Here is a 15911-nt window from a genome sequence, read left to right as displayed (position 1 = left end):
AAAACATTCTTATCACTCTGTAAACCAGTAGACATTTTGCCTTTTTGTTTTAATATGTGTGGATTTTTTTTCACAACATGAAACTTAAAAGATGTTTAACTTCGAAAATTTAGAAAAGGAAGTATCGATTTTGCAATTAGGCTCCGCCCCATATTTCCTTGCAAAAATAATACATTTTAACCATATTTTAAGTTTCTTGTTGTGAAAAGATGGCTGTGTATATTAAGAAAAAAATTGGCAAAATATAAGCCCCGCCCACCCACTCTATCTGAATTCTGATGGTTTTTTTATTCGTCGTAACCCGGGGGGCCGAGCTTAATTGTAAAATCCTTATTTTTCTATGAAAAATTGCCATGTGAAATATGTACTTAAGTAATCGTGTTATACAAAGAAAACTATAAAATATTAATTAAAAAAGAAAATAAGTCTGGGAAATTGTAAAGATAAAGTATTGAAATTCGAATAATTTTAAAATAGAAAACTTGAGAAACTGAAAATCAAAATTTTTAAAAATAAAAAATAAAAAAAAACGGAAAACCGAAACAATGAAATTCAAATATTTGAAAAATCAAAAATTGAATAGGTATGTAATTGAAAAATTCAAAATTTTGAAAAACAAAAAATTGATTAATTAAAAACCTGACAATTGGAAAATTGAAAAATTAATTGTAAAAATATAGAACTGAAAAAAAATTGCAAAATTACAAAGTTGAAAAATTGGATAATTGTTAAATCGATAAATTATTAAACTGTAAATCTGAGAAAATGGACAAATAAAGAACTGAAAATGGAATCATTTTTAAGTCGAAAAATTGAAAAATCAGATACATAATTCCAAAATAGATAAATAACAAAACTTAAAAATCGAAAAATGTGAAATTATGAAATTGAAAATTCAAAACTTGAAAAACTGAAAATCGAAATTTTGAAAAATTAAAAATCAAAAAAATTGGAAAATGGAAACAATGAATTCGAATAATTGAAAAATCAAAAATTGAATGTTTATTTGAAAAACCAAAATGTTGAAAAACGAAGAATTATTAAACTGAAAATTAAAAAATCGATTGATTAAAAACCGAACATTGCAGAATTGGCAAAAACAATTACACGGTATAATAACGTTATCTTTGTTCTTTTTTTTAATATATATAGTTTTCTTTCAACAACAGGAAAGTAAAACATGTTTTCAGTCTCTAGTTGGGAAACGAAGACTTGGTATATTAAGAAAAAATGATCATAATTTAAGCCCCGCCCACCCACCCCTTCTCAATCGTGATGAATGTTTTATTTATTATGAGCTGAAGGGCGGAGTTTCGTTTCCAAAATCCTCATTTTTCTACAAGAATATTTAAAGAAATTTTTATGTAAAAACATATTTCATATGATAATTTCTTGTAGAGAAATGAACATTTTGCAGTTAAACTCCGCCCTTCGGTCTAATTAGGAATGACAAATTCATCACAATTGAGATCAGGGCGGGTGGGTGGGGCTTAATTTTTGTTTTTATTTTTCAATACATAGCGTTTTCTTTCAATGACTGGATAGTTAAACATGTTTTTAGTTTTTTGTTGGAAATCGAAGAGTTATACAGGGTGTCCCAGAATTCGCGCCATTCCCGTGAATGACATGTTCCCTGTCCCGAACTCTGCCGTAATTCGCAAAAAGAATTGTCCAGGCTTTAACCGTGTGAGAACTGGAAGGCGCTTAAGTTGACCAATAGAGAGGCTGCTTTTATATCCGAACGTTTCTATGTTCAAAGTTACCTATGCCAAGAACAAAAAATCGGGTAATACTAAAGTTGAATGAATTTTTTCCGAATCCCCCTCCGTCAACAAAAGGAAACAGAAGTGTGGTTATAAATTTAATCATTTTGACAATTGTTTGTCATAAACTGTCACGAAGTTCATCACTGACCTGAAGAGACGCTTCTACGCCAAAGATGACTGATTAATGTACACAGAGACGTCAAGGTTTAGTTTGAGGCAAGTAGCATGGGACAGAAGTTATTTCTGCTGCCATTCTAGTTAAATTGTGTTTAACTGGGCTGTACATGTCATAAGAGAAGCTGTTTCATTTCATCGTAGGCAAATAATACATTTATTACTGTCCTACATAGTGTAGATACCGAAGAGCAGGTATTAGAAGTCATTTTCTTAGAGCCCCGTGAATAATGTGTTGTTATTTTTAACGAAAATTAGTACATTTTCAGAATTTACTCTGCATCATATCCCTGATATTAAGTTTATCGTTATGTCTAAAAAAGAGTACCACATGTCTATTCAAAGAACGTTATTTAGTGTACTAAAACATAAATATTGCTTTTGATTAATCGGTGCTTATGATTTTCAATAAACAGTATCAATTTTTACTGAACAGCTTTGTTGCTGATACCTAATCTAAGCAACGAAAAAAGAGACGAGACTCCAGTTCTCTGGTGTATTAAGATCATAGGTATCTGCTGTGGTGTCAATCATGTGGAGGAGATACTGAAAACTGAGACTTATTCAAGAATAATATTGATGTTGCACATGATGATTTAAAACAGTTTCTTTAAAGTTGCGAGTACTTTCTAGACAGTGAAAAGATACGAATAAAAATTATAACAAAAATCGTGTAGTTGCATTTTTTTTAAGAACAATACAAACTATAAACAAATCAGTACCAATACCACTAAGTCACTGATGTCTTATTCATACTAGTATAAAGAATATTTGGAAATGATGTTAATTTATGGAGAATGTAAACGCTATGCAGCCACTGCTGTGTGCGAATATACAGGTCTTTTCCCCAATCATCGGCTCCTTGACCAGCATGTGAATATTTAATGCGCACAATTGGCACTTCTGGGCAAACGAAAATCCACATTTAGCTAACGTGAGAGCATATCAAGAGCAATACTATTAATCTATGGGCCGGAATCGTTGTACTGTAACGTTATTAAACAATGTGCTCAAAATGATCACCATTAACTTCAATGCCAGTTCTAGCTCGTCGCATTATGTTGTGTTGTATATTATTTAACATAGATAGATAGACTCTTTTCAATGTTCGCCGTGCAAGTATCGAATTATGTGGAGGAGCGCCGTTGTGCTGAAACCACATATTCCGCCGTACATTCAAAGGAACGTCTTCCAACAACGCCGGAAGCTCTAGTCGTAGAAAATTAGCATATGCCTCCCCATTAAGGTGATCAGGTAACACAAACGGCCCCACCTAAAAAACAGGAACGGAGTTTAGTGATTTTATCAGATGCATTAAAATTTTTACCACAGTAGTACCAATGATTCCAGCCCATAGATTAATAGTAAATCGCTCCTGATATGCTCTCACCCTAGTGAGATGTGGATTTTCGTGTGCCCAGAAGTGCCAATTGTGTGCATTAAACATTCCTTCTCGGGAAAATGAACATTCGTCGGTGAAAAGAATGCGCCGTGAAAAATCAGGATTTAGTTCATTTTGTCGCAAAAACCACTGAGCAAAATGTACTCGTCACGGGTAGTCGGTTGGTCGCAGATGCTGCACTCTCGTGTAATGGTAAGGATGCAGTATTCTCTCTTGAAGGATACGATGAGTGGTCGATCTTGAGCATCCACTCATTTGCGCTACATAGAGGACACTTCTCCTAGGATCCGCTTCCATGTTTTCTAACACTTGCTCTTCAGCACCCACACGTACATTCCGTGGAGCCCCAGCACGGCCTTTCCGACTAGGTTGAAAAGATCCATCTTCTCTTGCTCGATGTAACAATCGGTGAAACACTTGTTGGTCTGGGTGCCGACGATTATTCACGGGGCTCTAAGAAAATGACTTCTAATACCTCCTCTTCGGTAGCTACTCTATGTAGAATAGTAATAAATGTATTATTTGCCTACGATGAAATGAAACAGCTTCTCTTATGACATGTACAGCCCAGTTAAACACAATTTAACTAGAGTGGCAGCAGAAATAACTTCTGTCCCATGCTACTTGCCTTAAAGTAAACGTCTCTGTCTCTGTGTACATTAATCAGTCATCTTTGGCGCAGAAGCGTCTCTTCAGGTCAGTGATGAACTTCGTGACAGTTTATGACAAACAATTGTCAAAATGATTAAATTTATAACCACACTTCTGTTTCCTTTTGTTGACGGAGGGGGATTCGGAAAAAAATCATTCAACTTTAGTATTACCCGATTTTTTGTTCTTGGCATAGGTAACTTTGAACATAGAAACGTTCGGATATAAAAGCAGCCTCTCTATTGGTCAACTTAATCGCCTTCCAGTTCTCACACGGTTAAAGCCTGGACAATTCTTTTTGCGAATTACGGCACAGTTCGGGACAGGGAACATGTCATTCACGGGAATGGCGCGAATTCTGGGACACCCTGTATATTAAGAAAAAATGGACAAAATATAAGCCCCGCCCACCCACCCCTTGTCAATTGTGACGAATGTTTTATTCATCATGAGCTGACCGGCGGAGTGTAGTTTTTGCAAATTCCTGATTTCTCTACAAGAAATTACTATATGAAATATGTTTTTTTACAAGGGTAGAAATTTTTAGAGAAATATTGATGTAAAAAAAATATTTCATTTGATTATTTCTTATGGAGAAATGAGGATTTTGCAGTTAAACTCCGCCCTTTAGTCTGATTTGGAATGAAAAACTCATCACAATTGAGATCCGGGCGGGTGGATGGGGCTTAAGTTTTTTTTTTTGTAAATAAATAGAGTTCTTTTTCAACAATAGGACAGTTAAACATGTTGTCAGTTTCTTGTTGGGAAAAGAAAACTTCGTATATTAAGAAAAAAATGAACAAAATATAAGCCCCGCCCATCCACCCCTTGTCAATTGTGACGAATGTTTTATTCATCATGAGCTGACCGGCGGAGTTTAGTTTGCAAAATTCTTATTTTTCCAGAAGAAATTGCCTTATGAAATATGTTTTTAAAAGCGTAGAATTTTTTTGGAGAAATATTGATGTAAAAACATATTTCATATGATAATTTCTTGTAGAGAAATGAGGATTTTGCAGTTAAACTCCGCCCTTCGATCTGATTAGGAATGAAAAACTCAACACAATTGAGATCCGGGCGGGTGGGTGGGGCTTAAGTTTTTTTTTGTTAATAAATAGAGTTCTTTTTCAACAACAGGACAGTTAAACATGTTGTCAGTTTCAGGTTGGGACAAGAAAACTTCGTATATTAAGAAAAAAATGGACAAAATATAAGCCCCGCCCACCCACCCCTTGTCAATTGTGACGAATGTTTTATTCATCATGAGCTGACCGGCGGAGTTTAGTTTGAAAATTCCTGATTTCTCTACAAGAAATTACCATATGAAATATGTTTTTTTACAAGGGTAGAAATTTTTAGAGACATATTGACGTAAAAAAAATTTCATACGATCATTTCTTGTAGAGAAATGAGGATTTTGCAGTTAAACTCCGCCCTTCGATCTGATTAGGAATGAAAAACTCATCACAATTGAGATCCGGGCGGGTGGGTGGGGCTTAAGTTTTGTTTTTTTTTGTTAATAAATAGAGTTCTTTTTCAATAATAGGACAGTTAAACATGTTGTCAGTTTCTTGTTGGGAAAAAAAGGCTTCATATATTAAGAAAAAAATGGAGAAAATATAAGCCCCGCCCACCCACCCCTTGTCAATTGTGACGAATGTTTTATTCATCATGAGCTGACCGGCGGAGTTTAGTTTGCAAATTCCTGATTTCTCTACAAGAAATTACCATATGAAATATGCTTTTTTACAAGGGTACAAATTTTTACAGAAATATTGATGTAAAAAAATATTTCATATGATAATTTCTTGTAGAGAAATGAGTATTTTGTAGTTAAACTCCGCCCCTCGATCTGATTAGGAATGAAGAACTCATCACAATTGAGATCCGGGCGGGTGGGTGGGGCTTAAGTTTTTTTTTGTTAATAAATAGAGTTCTTTTTCAACAACAGGATAGTTAACATGTTTTCAGTTTCTTGTTGGGAAAAAAGACTTCGTATATTAAGAAAAAATGGACAAAATATAAGCCCCACCCACCCACCCCTTCTCGATCGTGATGAATGTTTTATTTATTATGAGCTGAAGGACGGACTTTCGTTTCCAAAATCATCATTTCTCTACAAGAATTACCATATGAAATATGTTTTTAAAAGGGTAGAATATTTAAAGAAATTTTGATGTAAAAACATATTTCATATGATAATTTCATGTAGAGAAATGAACATTTTGCAGTTAAACTCCGCCCTTCGATCTAATTAGGAATGACAAATTCATCACAATTGAGATCAGGGCGGGTGGGTGGGGCTTAATTTTTGTTTTTATTTTTCAACATGTAACGTTTTCTTTCAATGACTGGATAGTTAAACATGTTTTTAGTTTTTTGTTGGAAATTGAAGAGTTCGTATATTAAGAAAAAATCGACAAAATATAAAACCCGCCCACCCACCCCTTTATAGTTGTGATGAATGTTTTATTCATCATGAGCTGACGGCCGCAGTTTAGTTTGCAAAATATAGAAATAGAGAAATGAGGATTTTGCAGTTAAACTCCGCCCTTCGATCTGATTAGGAATGAAAAACTCATCACAATTGAGATCCGGGCGGGTGGGTGGGGCTTAAGTTTTTTTTTTGTTAATAAATAGAGTTCTTTTTCAACAACAGGACAGTTAAACATGTTGTCAGTTTCAGGTTGGGACAAGAAAACTTCGTATATTAAGAAAAAAAATGGACAAAATATAAGCCCCGCCCACCCACCCCCTTGTCAATTGTGACGAATGTTTTATTCATCATGAGCTGAGCGGCGGAGTTTGTTTGCAAATTCCTGATTTCTCTACAAGAAATTACCATATGAAATATGCTTTTTTACAAGGGTAGAAATTTTTAGAGAAATATTGATGTAAAAATATATTTCATATGATAATTTCTTATCGAGAAATGAGGATTTTGCAGTTAAATTCCGCCCTTTCGTCTGATTTGGAATGAAAAACTCATCACAATTGAGATCCGGGCGGGTGGGTGGGGCTAAGTTTTTTTTTGTTAATAAATAAGAGTTCTTTTTCAATAATAGGACAGTTAAACATGTTGTCAGTTTCTTGTTGGGAAAACAAGGCTTCATATATTAAGAAAAAAATGGACAAAATATAAAACTGAAAAATCTAGAACAAAAAAAATTCGAAAAATTAAAAAATTGAAAAATCGAACTAAAAATCGAAACATTGAAGAATTGAAAAACAGTAAAACAGATATGTATATCCGAAAATTTGAGAAATCGAAAAATAAAAAAATTAAGAAATCGAAAATACGAAAAATCCAGAAATTGAAGGATCGCCAAGTTGAAAAATCCCAAAATATTGAAAAACTGAAAATCGGGGAATCTAAAATCCTAAAAATAGAAAAATTGTTATTTAATTATGTTTGCTATTTTTTTCAAACGATTTCAGGACTGTGTTACTTTTTAACATTTAAATAACATATTATTCAAGAAAATTGTAAGACGACATCAGTTCCTCGGCATGAACAAAGCAAATCATACGATTTATGCAATTTCAAAATTAAATTGTAAATGTTCTTATACAATTTTGACTAATTAATTATTACACAACAATATCTCCTGAAAATTTGAACACAAATGACGTTTCTTTGTTACTAAAGTTTTGTCTGCGACGTTATCTTTAATTAACAACATTAATAAACAACCAACAAGGTAACGTTTTAATAAATTATAATTACCTTGTTAATGTGGTGGCAATTTGCTATTGAAGATACATATTTTCTTTATTATCCTTCCGTATAGAACAGAATAAAAAAATTGAAAACAAATAACGCAACAACCAATCACGTGGCAATGCCCCCAACAACGAGTCGAAGATCCCTTTGTACGGCTATTTCTGTACTGAGTTCTATTATCAAGATTCAAAAACGTCTAAATTTAGATCATCTGACCATCACACGAAAATTTTGCAAGTTGTTCCGTACCAATATCTTTCAAAATTTTGATAATCCTTTGTAATAGCTGAATATATTTAAACGGCGTATGTTACCCAACATTTAAGACTAAAATTGCTTGCATTATAATAAACAATGCTTAAACTACACGTGACAACAAAAATCATTTTGTTATACAGTACTTATAAGGGAAAGAATGAAGTGTTTTGAAGGTAAGTAAAGTATGTGTCATGGTACTTTGTCCTTAGCATGGGTCAGCACTCTATTCACTAGTGCTATACAACACAACTATAATAAATAAAAAAAAGTGTGACGTGGTAATTTTAATTATTTTCATTCAAGGGTCAATGTTTAAATTGTTACTGTAGATTTTAATAGATTATCTCTGAACGTACTTTACTTTCACAATGTGGGGTATCAACTACTCAATACTCAGTATAAATTGTACAGTTCCTTGAGGGTAATGTTAAAACACCAAACAAAGACTTATAAATACCTTGAAACACCCTCCCATGTAGAGCGTATCAGGTGGTCCAAATATTGCAACTTCCCATTCGAATAGATTGTCTTCATTCACCAGCTTTACACAAAATCCTTCGACAGGCTCCTCTTGCAAACTCTTGTATTCAACAGCTAAGGCCCTAAGAGCACTACTGGTCGCTTTCGTTGTTGCCATATTCTCACAATCACAATGATTGTCTAGTAGTGATTTTCACTAAAATTTTCAACGCAAAATTACGTTGTTCAAGTCGTCGATTATGACGCCATTAAACACTAAACCAAAATAAATCCGTATCACCCAATCCAAAAATGTCTTCAATACCTCGTCAAGTTTAGGTTTAATCTATCGATTATTTCGGATTTGACAGCCAACTTCTCTGTCAATTTATTTTTTAACGATAGTCAACTCAAAAAATCTCCAATTCACTGCTAAAAAACAACACTGTCACGTTCACAATCCAATTATTGTTACACTCCGAGCCGAACACTAGTCGAACTAAGGCCAGTAGTGATCATAACATGGTGAAAATATAATTAGGAATTGAGGATGAGCTCGCACTCGGTTGAAAGGTGTATCTTTATACTTTACGGATTCGTACGGTCGTAGCCATGTCGTAGCTCCGTATTTTTATGTGTGCGTTTCGTAGGTTCAATGAATTAGCCATAGAACGAACAGCTGAACGTCACTTTCTTATCACGCCGCATGCGTGTAGTAGCCCCCCTACCTCTTTTTAGAACATTTGTGTGATGACTTGATGATTCGTACGTTTTTTACCTTTTTTATTCTTGGAAATCTTGGAATGAGTGTTTCTCGCTTAATTTACGCTGCAAGAGCTAAGCGCTATAAATTCACGTAAGCAAAATTTAGTGGGTATATAAAAGACGTTTCAAAATTATTTTCATCTAGCTTTGAAATCGCTTCAACTCCTATCTTTCGCTTGATGAAAATCTGCACCCATAGGCGACTAGATGAAAATCATTTTGAATAACGTTGAAACATGGTCGAAAATGTCAAAAGTGCCAAAATCTGTCATGGAAAATCGAAAGTCTGAAGATATTGGAATATCGAATAATCGAAAAGTAAAAAACTTGGAAAGTCTAAAACTGAGAAGTGGAAAAATTGAAAAAATCGAAGAATTGAAAATGGAAAAATGGAGAAATCGAGAAGAAATGAAACCAATTGAAAATTCGAATATCGAAAAAAAATCAAAAATTCGATGAATGAAACAATAGAAAACTTGAAAATCCAAGAACTCGGAAAATCGAAAATTTAAAAAAAGAAGAATCTAAATGTAGAAAAAAAGACATAATTTGGAGTTAATTATGTTCAAAAAATGTCCAACTAATATCCGGAAATGGCTGAAAAATGGTCGAAAATGTCAAAAGTGCCAAAATCAGTTTTAACTTATCAAATATTAGCCCCGCCCACCCACCCTCTATTTCCATAGAAGGTATGTTATTTGCCAAAATTAATCTTATCTTAGCAAGTACTAGCCCCACCCACCCACCCTCTTCTCATTCTAACGACTAATTTTATTTCTGTTAAGTATAAGATTATTCATTTCATTCTGACCGGATAAAATCAATCACTGAAACGGAGGCAGGGTGGGTGGGTGGGGATAATTATGTTCCGCAAATATCAAAATAGTTGAAAAATGGTCGAAAAAGTCCTAAGAGCTAAAATTGAAGAATGTAAAAATTGAATATTCGAGGAATCGAAAAATGAAAAGACTGAAAATTTGAATATCGAATAATCTAAAAGTAAAAAATTGAGAAGTCTAAAACTGGGAAGTGGAAAAAAAGAATTGAAAAATCTAGATACCGAAAAGAAATGAAACCAATTGAAAATTCGATGAATGAAATAATAGAAAACTTGAAAATCCAAGAAACCGAAAAACCGAAAATCGTAAATGTAAAAATCCAAGAATCGAAATATAGGAAAACAAGAAATATAGAAAGTCGAAAAGTCGTAACATAATGAATCGAAAAATCAAAATTAAACAAAAATCGAAAATTGAAAAAATGGAAAAATTGAAAATTCCAAATTGGGAAATTGAAACATCCAAATACTGAAAAACTGAAATATCGAGATATCAAAAAATCGAAAAGTAAAAAAATTGAACATTTGAATATCGAAAGTCCGAAAAGCAAAACATTTGAAAAGCCGAAAACTAACGAACGGAAAAATTGAAAAATCAAGGAACTAAAAAGAAATGAAACTAATCGAAAATTCGATGAATCATATATTCGAAAACATGAAAATCCAAGAACTCGGAAAAACGAAAATAAAAAATCTAAAAGTCGAAGTTTCAAAAGATATGTAAATTGCTGAAATAAATCTTATCTTAGCAGGTACTGGCCCCGCCCACCCACCCTCTTCTCATTTTAATGACTAATTTTATTTCTGTTAAGTATAAGATTCATTCAGATCGGATAAAATCAATCACTGAAAAGGAGGCAGGGTGGGTGGGTGGGGAAATCACGTTCCGAAAATGTCAAAAGAGCCAAACTCTGTCCTAAAAAATAGAAAGACTGAAGAATGGCATTGAAAATTTGAAAAGTCGAAAAGAAAAAAAACCCACAACTCTAAAAACTGAAGAACGTAAAAATTAGAAAGTCGAAAATTAAAGAACCGAATAATCTAAAAGTAAAAAAAAATATATAGAAAATTGAAAATTCCAAATTGGGAAATTGAAAATTTGAAAAATCGAATGACTGGGAAATTGAAACATCCAAATATTGAAAAACTGAAAATCGAGATATCAAAGAATCGAAAAGTAAAAAAATTGGAAAGTCTAAAACTGAGAAGTGCAAAAATTGAAAAGATCGAAGAATTGAAAATAGAAAACTGGAGAAATCGAGAAGAAATGAAACCAATTGAAAATTCGAATATCGAAAAAAAATTGAAAATTCGATGAATGAAACAATAGAAATCTTGAAAATCCAAGAAATCGGAAAAACGAAAATCGAAAATCTAAAAAAAGAAGAATCGAAATGTAGAAAAAAAGACATAATTTGGGGCTAATTATGTTCAAAAGATGTCCAACTAATACCCGAAAAAGGCTGAAAAATGGTCGAAAATGTCAAAAGTGCCAAAATCAGTTTTAACTTATTAAATATTAGCCCCGCCCTCCCGCCCACCCTCTATTTCCTTAGAAGGTACGTCATTTGCCAAAATTAATCTTATCTTAGCAAGTATAGCCCCGCCCACCCGCCCTCTCTTTTCTTAGAGCATATTTTTGCCAAAATCAGTATTATCTTAGCAGATACTAGCCCCGCCCACCCGCCCTTTGTTTTCTTATAGGGTTTCTTATTTGCCAAAATCAGTCTTATCTTAGCAGATACTAGCCCCACCCACCCACCCTCTCTTTTCTTAGAGAGTGTCTCATTTGCCATAATGACTCTTATCGTAGCAAGTACTAGCCCCGCCCACCCACCCTCTTGATAAAATCAATTACTGAAAAGAAGGCAGGGTCGGTGGGTGAGGAAATTATGTTCCGAAAATGTCAAAAGAGCCAAAATCTGTCCTAAAAAATGGAAAGACTGAAGAATGGAATTGAAAATTTGAAAAATCGAAAAGAAAACAAAACCGACAACTTTAAAAACTGAATAACGTAAAAATTGAAAATTCGATGAATGAAATAATAGAAAACTTGAAAATCCAAGAAACCGAAAAACCGAAAATCATAAATGTAAAAATCCAAGAATCGAAATATAGAAAAAAAAATAAATATTTGAATTATATTGAATGTCGAAAAGTTGAAATTTGGAAAAATGGAAAAATTGAAAATTCCAAATTGGGAAATTGAAAATTCCATATTGGGAAATTGAAAATTTGAAAAATCGAATAACTGGGAAATTGAAACATCCAAATGATTGAAAAACTGAAACATCGAGATGTCAAAAAATCTAAAAGTAAAAAAATTGAAAATTTGAATATCGAAAGACCGAAAATACCAAAACGAAGCTGAAAATGACTTCTGGATATCGAAATCTACAAGAAAATGTGTTCAGTTACATTTTGAAAGTAGTTGAAAAATGGTCGAAAATGTCAAAAGTGCCAAAATCTGTCATGAAAAATCGAAAGTCTGAAGAATGTAAAAATTGAAAAATTGAAAATTCGAAAAATAAAATGATTGAAAATTGTAATATCGAATAATCAAGAAGCAAAAAAAGTGAAAAGTCTAAAACTGAAAAGTCGAAAAATTAAAAAAATTGTAAAATTGAAAATGGAAAAATGGAGAAATCGAGATGAAATGACACCAATTGAAAATTCGAATATCGAAAAAATCGAAAATTCGATGAACGAAATAATAGAAAACTTGAAAATTTAAGAAATCGGAAAATGAAAATATCGTTAATTGCAAATTTGGAAAACCGAAAATTTTAAAAATTGAAGAGCCGAAAAGTTGAAAAATATAATAACAAAGAAATCGAAACATCGAAATATTGAAAAACTGAAACATCAAGAAATTAAAAGAAAAATTGAAAAGTAAAAAATAAAAAATCGAGAAACTGAAGAATGAAATTGAAAATTTGGGAATTCGAAAAGTTAAAATAATTGAAAGTCTAAATAAGCGAGCGGAAAAATTGAAAAAATCACAAATCAAAAATTCGAAAATGCGGAAATTTTAAAAACTGAAGAATTGAAAAATTGAAAAATCAAGGAACTGAAAGGGAATTAAACTAATTGAAAATTCGAATAACGGAAAAAAACGAAAATTCGATGAACCAAATATTCGAAAACATGATAATCCAAGAAATCGGAAAACCGAAAATTGAAAATCTAAAAATCGAAGAATCGAAATACAGAAGAAAGATATGTATATCGAAAGTCGAAAAGTCGAAAATTCTAATATCGAAAAATGGAAAATTCCAAATTTGGGAAATTGAAAATATGAAAAATCGAAAAGCCGAAAAGTTGAAAAACCGAATAACTGAGAAATTGAAACATCGAGAAATCGAGAACTCGAAAAATAAAAAAATCGAAAAGTAGAAAACTTGAAAATTTGAATATCGAAAGAACGAAAAGTAAAAAAAATTTCAAAGTCTGAAACTGAAGAGCGAAAAAATTGAAAGTACATCACAAATCAAAAATTCGAAAACTTTAAAAATTGAGAAATTGAACAGGAATGAAACCAACTGAAAATTCGAATATCGAAAAAAATCGGAAAACCGAAATTTGAAAATCTAAAAATCAAAGAATCGAAATATAGAAAAAAGATATATCGAAAGTCGAAAATACTACAACGAAGCTGAAAATAGCTTCTGAATATCGAAATCTACAAGAAAATGTGTTCAGTTACATTTTGAAAGTAGTTGAAAAATGGTCGAAAATGTCAAGTGCCAAAATCAGTCTCATCTTGTCAAATATTAGCCCCTCCCACCCACCCACTATTTTCTTAGAGGATATGTCATTTGCCTAAATCAGTTTTATCTTAGCAAGTACTAGCCCCGCCCACCCACCCTCTTCTCATTCTAACGACTAATTTTATTTCTGTTAAGTATAAGGTTATTCATTTCATTCTGACCGATAATATCAATCACTGAAAGGGAGACAGGGTGGGTGGGTGGGGATAATTATGTTCCGCAAATATCAAAATAGTTGAAAAATGGTCGAAAAAGTCCTAAGAGCTAAAAATTGAAGAATGTAAAAATTGAAAATTCGAGGAATCGAAAAATAGATAGATTGAGAATTCGAATATTGAATAATCTAAAACTAAAAAATTGCAAAGTCTAAAACTGAGGAGTAGAAAAAAGGAATTGAAAAATCAAAATTTGGAAAAGAAATGAAACCAACTAAAAATTCGATGAATGAAATAATAGAAAACTTGAAAATCCAAGAAACCGAAAAACCGAAAATCGTAAATGTAAAAATCCAAGAATCGAAATATAGAAAAAAAAAAGACATAGAAAGTCGAAAGTCGAAAATTAAAGAAATTGGAAAAATGGAAAAATTCATAATTCCAAATTGGGAAATTGAAAATTTGAAAAATCGAATAAATGGGAAATTGAAACATCCAAATATTAAAAAACTGAAACATCGAGATATCAAAAAATCGAAAAATAAAAAAATTGAAAATTTGAATATCGAAGACCAAAAAGTAAAAAAATTGAAAAGCCTAACACTGACGAATGGAAAAATTGAAAAAAAATCAAAAATTCGGATGTTTTAAAAATCGAAGAAATGAAGAATTGAAAAATCGAAGAATTGAAAAGGAATGAAACCAATTGAAAATCCGAATATCGAAAATTCGATTAATCAAATATTCGAAACCATGAAAATTCAAGAAATCGGAAAAACGGAAATCGAAATATCTAAAAAAAAAAGAATCGAAATGTAGAAAAAAAGACATAATTTGGGGCTAATTATGTTCAAAAAATGTCCAACTAATTTTCGGAAATGGCTGAAAAATGGTCAAAAATGTCAAAAGTACCAAAATCAGTTTTAACTTATCAAATATTAGCCCCGCCCAACCACCCTCTATTTCCTTAGAAGGTATGTCATTTGCCAAAATTAATCTTATCCTAGCAAGTACTAGCCCCGCCCACCCACCCTCTCTTTTCTTAGAGCATATTTTTGCCAAAATCAGTCTTATCTTAACAGGTACTAGCCCCGCCCACCCGCCTTCTACTTTCTTAGAGGGATCTCATTTGCAAAAATCAGTCTTATCTTAGTCGGTACTAGCCCCGCCCACCCACCCTCTTCCCATTCTAACGACTAATTTTATTTCTGTTAAGTATAAGATCATTCAGATCGGATAAAATCAATCACTGAAAACGAGCCAGGTTAAGTGGGTGGGGATAATTATGTTCCGAAAATGTCAAAAGAGCCAAAATCTGTCCGAAAAAATGGAAAGACTGAACAATGAAATTGAAAATTTGAAAAATCGAAAAGAAAAAACCACAACTCTAAAAACTGAAGAATGTAAAAATTGAAAATTCGAAGAATCGAATAATCTAAAAGTAAAAATATATATATATAGAAAGTCGAAAATTAAAGAACTGAAAAATGAAAATTAAAAAAAAATGGAAAAATTGAAAATTCGAAATTGGGAAATTGAAAATTTGAAAAATCGAATGACTGGGAAATTGAAACATTGAAATATTGAAAAACTGAAACATCGAGATATCAAAAAATCGAAAAGCCAACAATTGGAAAGTCTAAAACTGAGAAGTGGAAAAATTGAAAAAATCGAAGAATTGAAAATGGAAAAATGGAGAAATCGATAAGAAATGAAACCAATTGAAAATTCGATATCGAAAAAAAATTGAAAATTCGATGAATGAAACAATAGAAAACTTGAAAATCCAAGAAATCGGAAAATCAAAATACAAAAATTCGAACATCGAAAAATGGAAAAATGGATAATTGCAAATTTGGAAAACTGAACATTTTAAAAATCGAAGACCCGAAAAGTTGAAAAATAGAATAACCAAGAAATCGAAACTAAAACATCAAGAAATCAAAAGA

The 15911-nt window shown here is 32.2% G+C and overlaps 1 protein-coding gene across 1 annotated transcript in view; it reads right to left on the bottom strand.

Moving 5' to 3' along the window:
• LOC135136320 (ubiquitin-conjugating enzyme E2 R2) overlaps nucleotides 1-9130 on the bottom strand; it is a 32202-nt gene extending 23072 nt beyond the window's left edge. Inside the window, exon 1 of the mRNA XM_064065544.1 lies at nucleotides 8433-9130. Coding sequence (XP_063921614.1) covers nucleotides 8433-8612 — 180 coding nt within the window. The 5' untranslated portion in view covers nucleotides 8613-9130. The remainder of the gene's footprint in view (nucleotides 1-8432) is intronic.
• Between the last annotated feature and the right edge of the window lie 6781 nt (nucleotides 9131-15911).

Source organism: Zophobas morio, unplaced genomic scaffold (assembly GCF_036711695.1).
Source record: "Zophobas morio isolate AGI-343-1 ecotype UQ-CSIRO unplaced genomic scaffold, CSIRO_AGI_Zmor_V1 ptg000026l, whole genome shotgun sequence".
NCBI classification, from domain to species: Eukaryota; Metazoa; Arthropoda; class Insecta; order Coleoptera; family Tenebrionidae; genus Zophobas; species Zophobas morio.
Note: the sequence above shows the minus strand (reverse complement) of the source record. Positions and strands in the feature narration are given on the sequence as shown.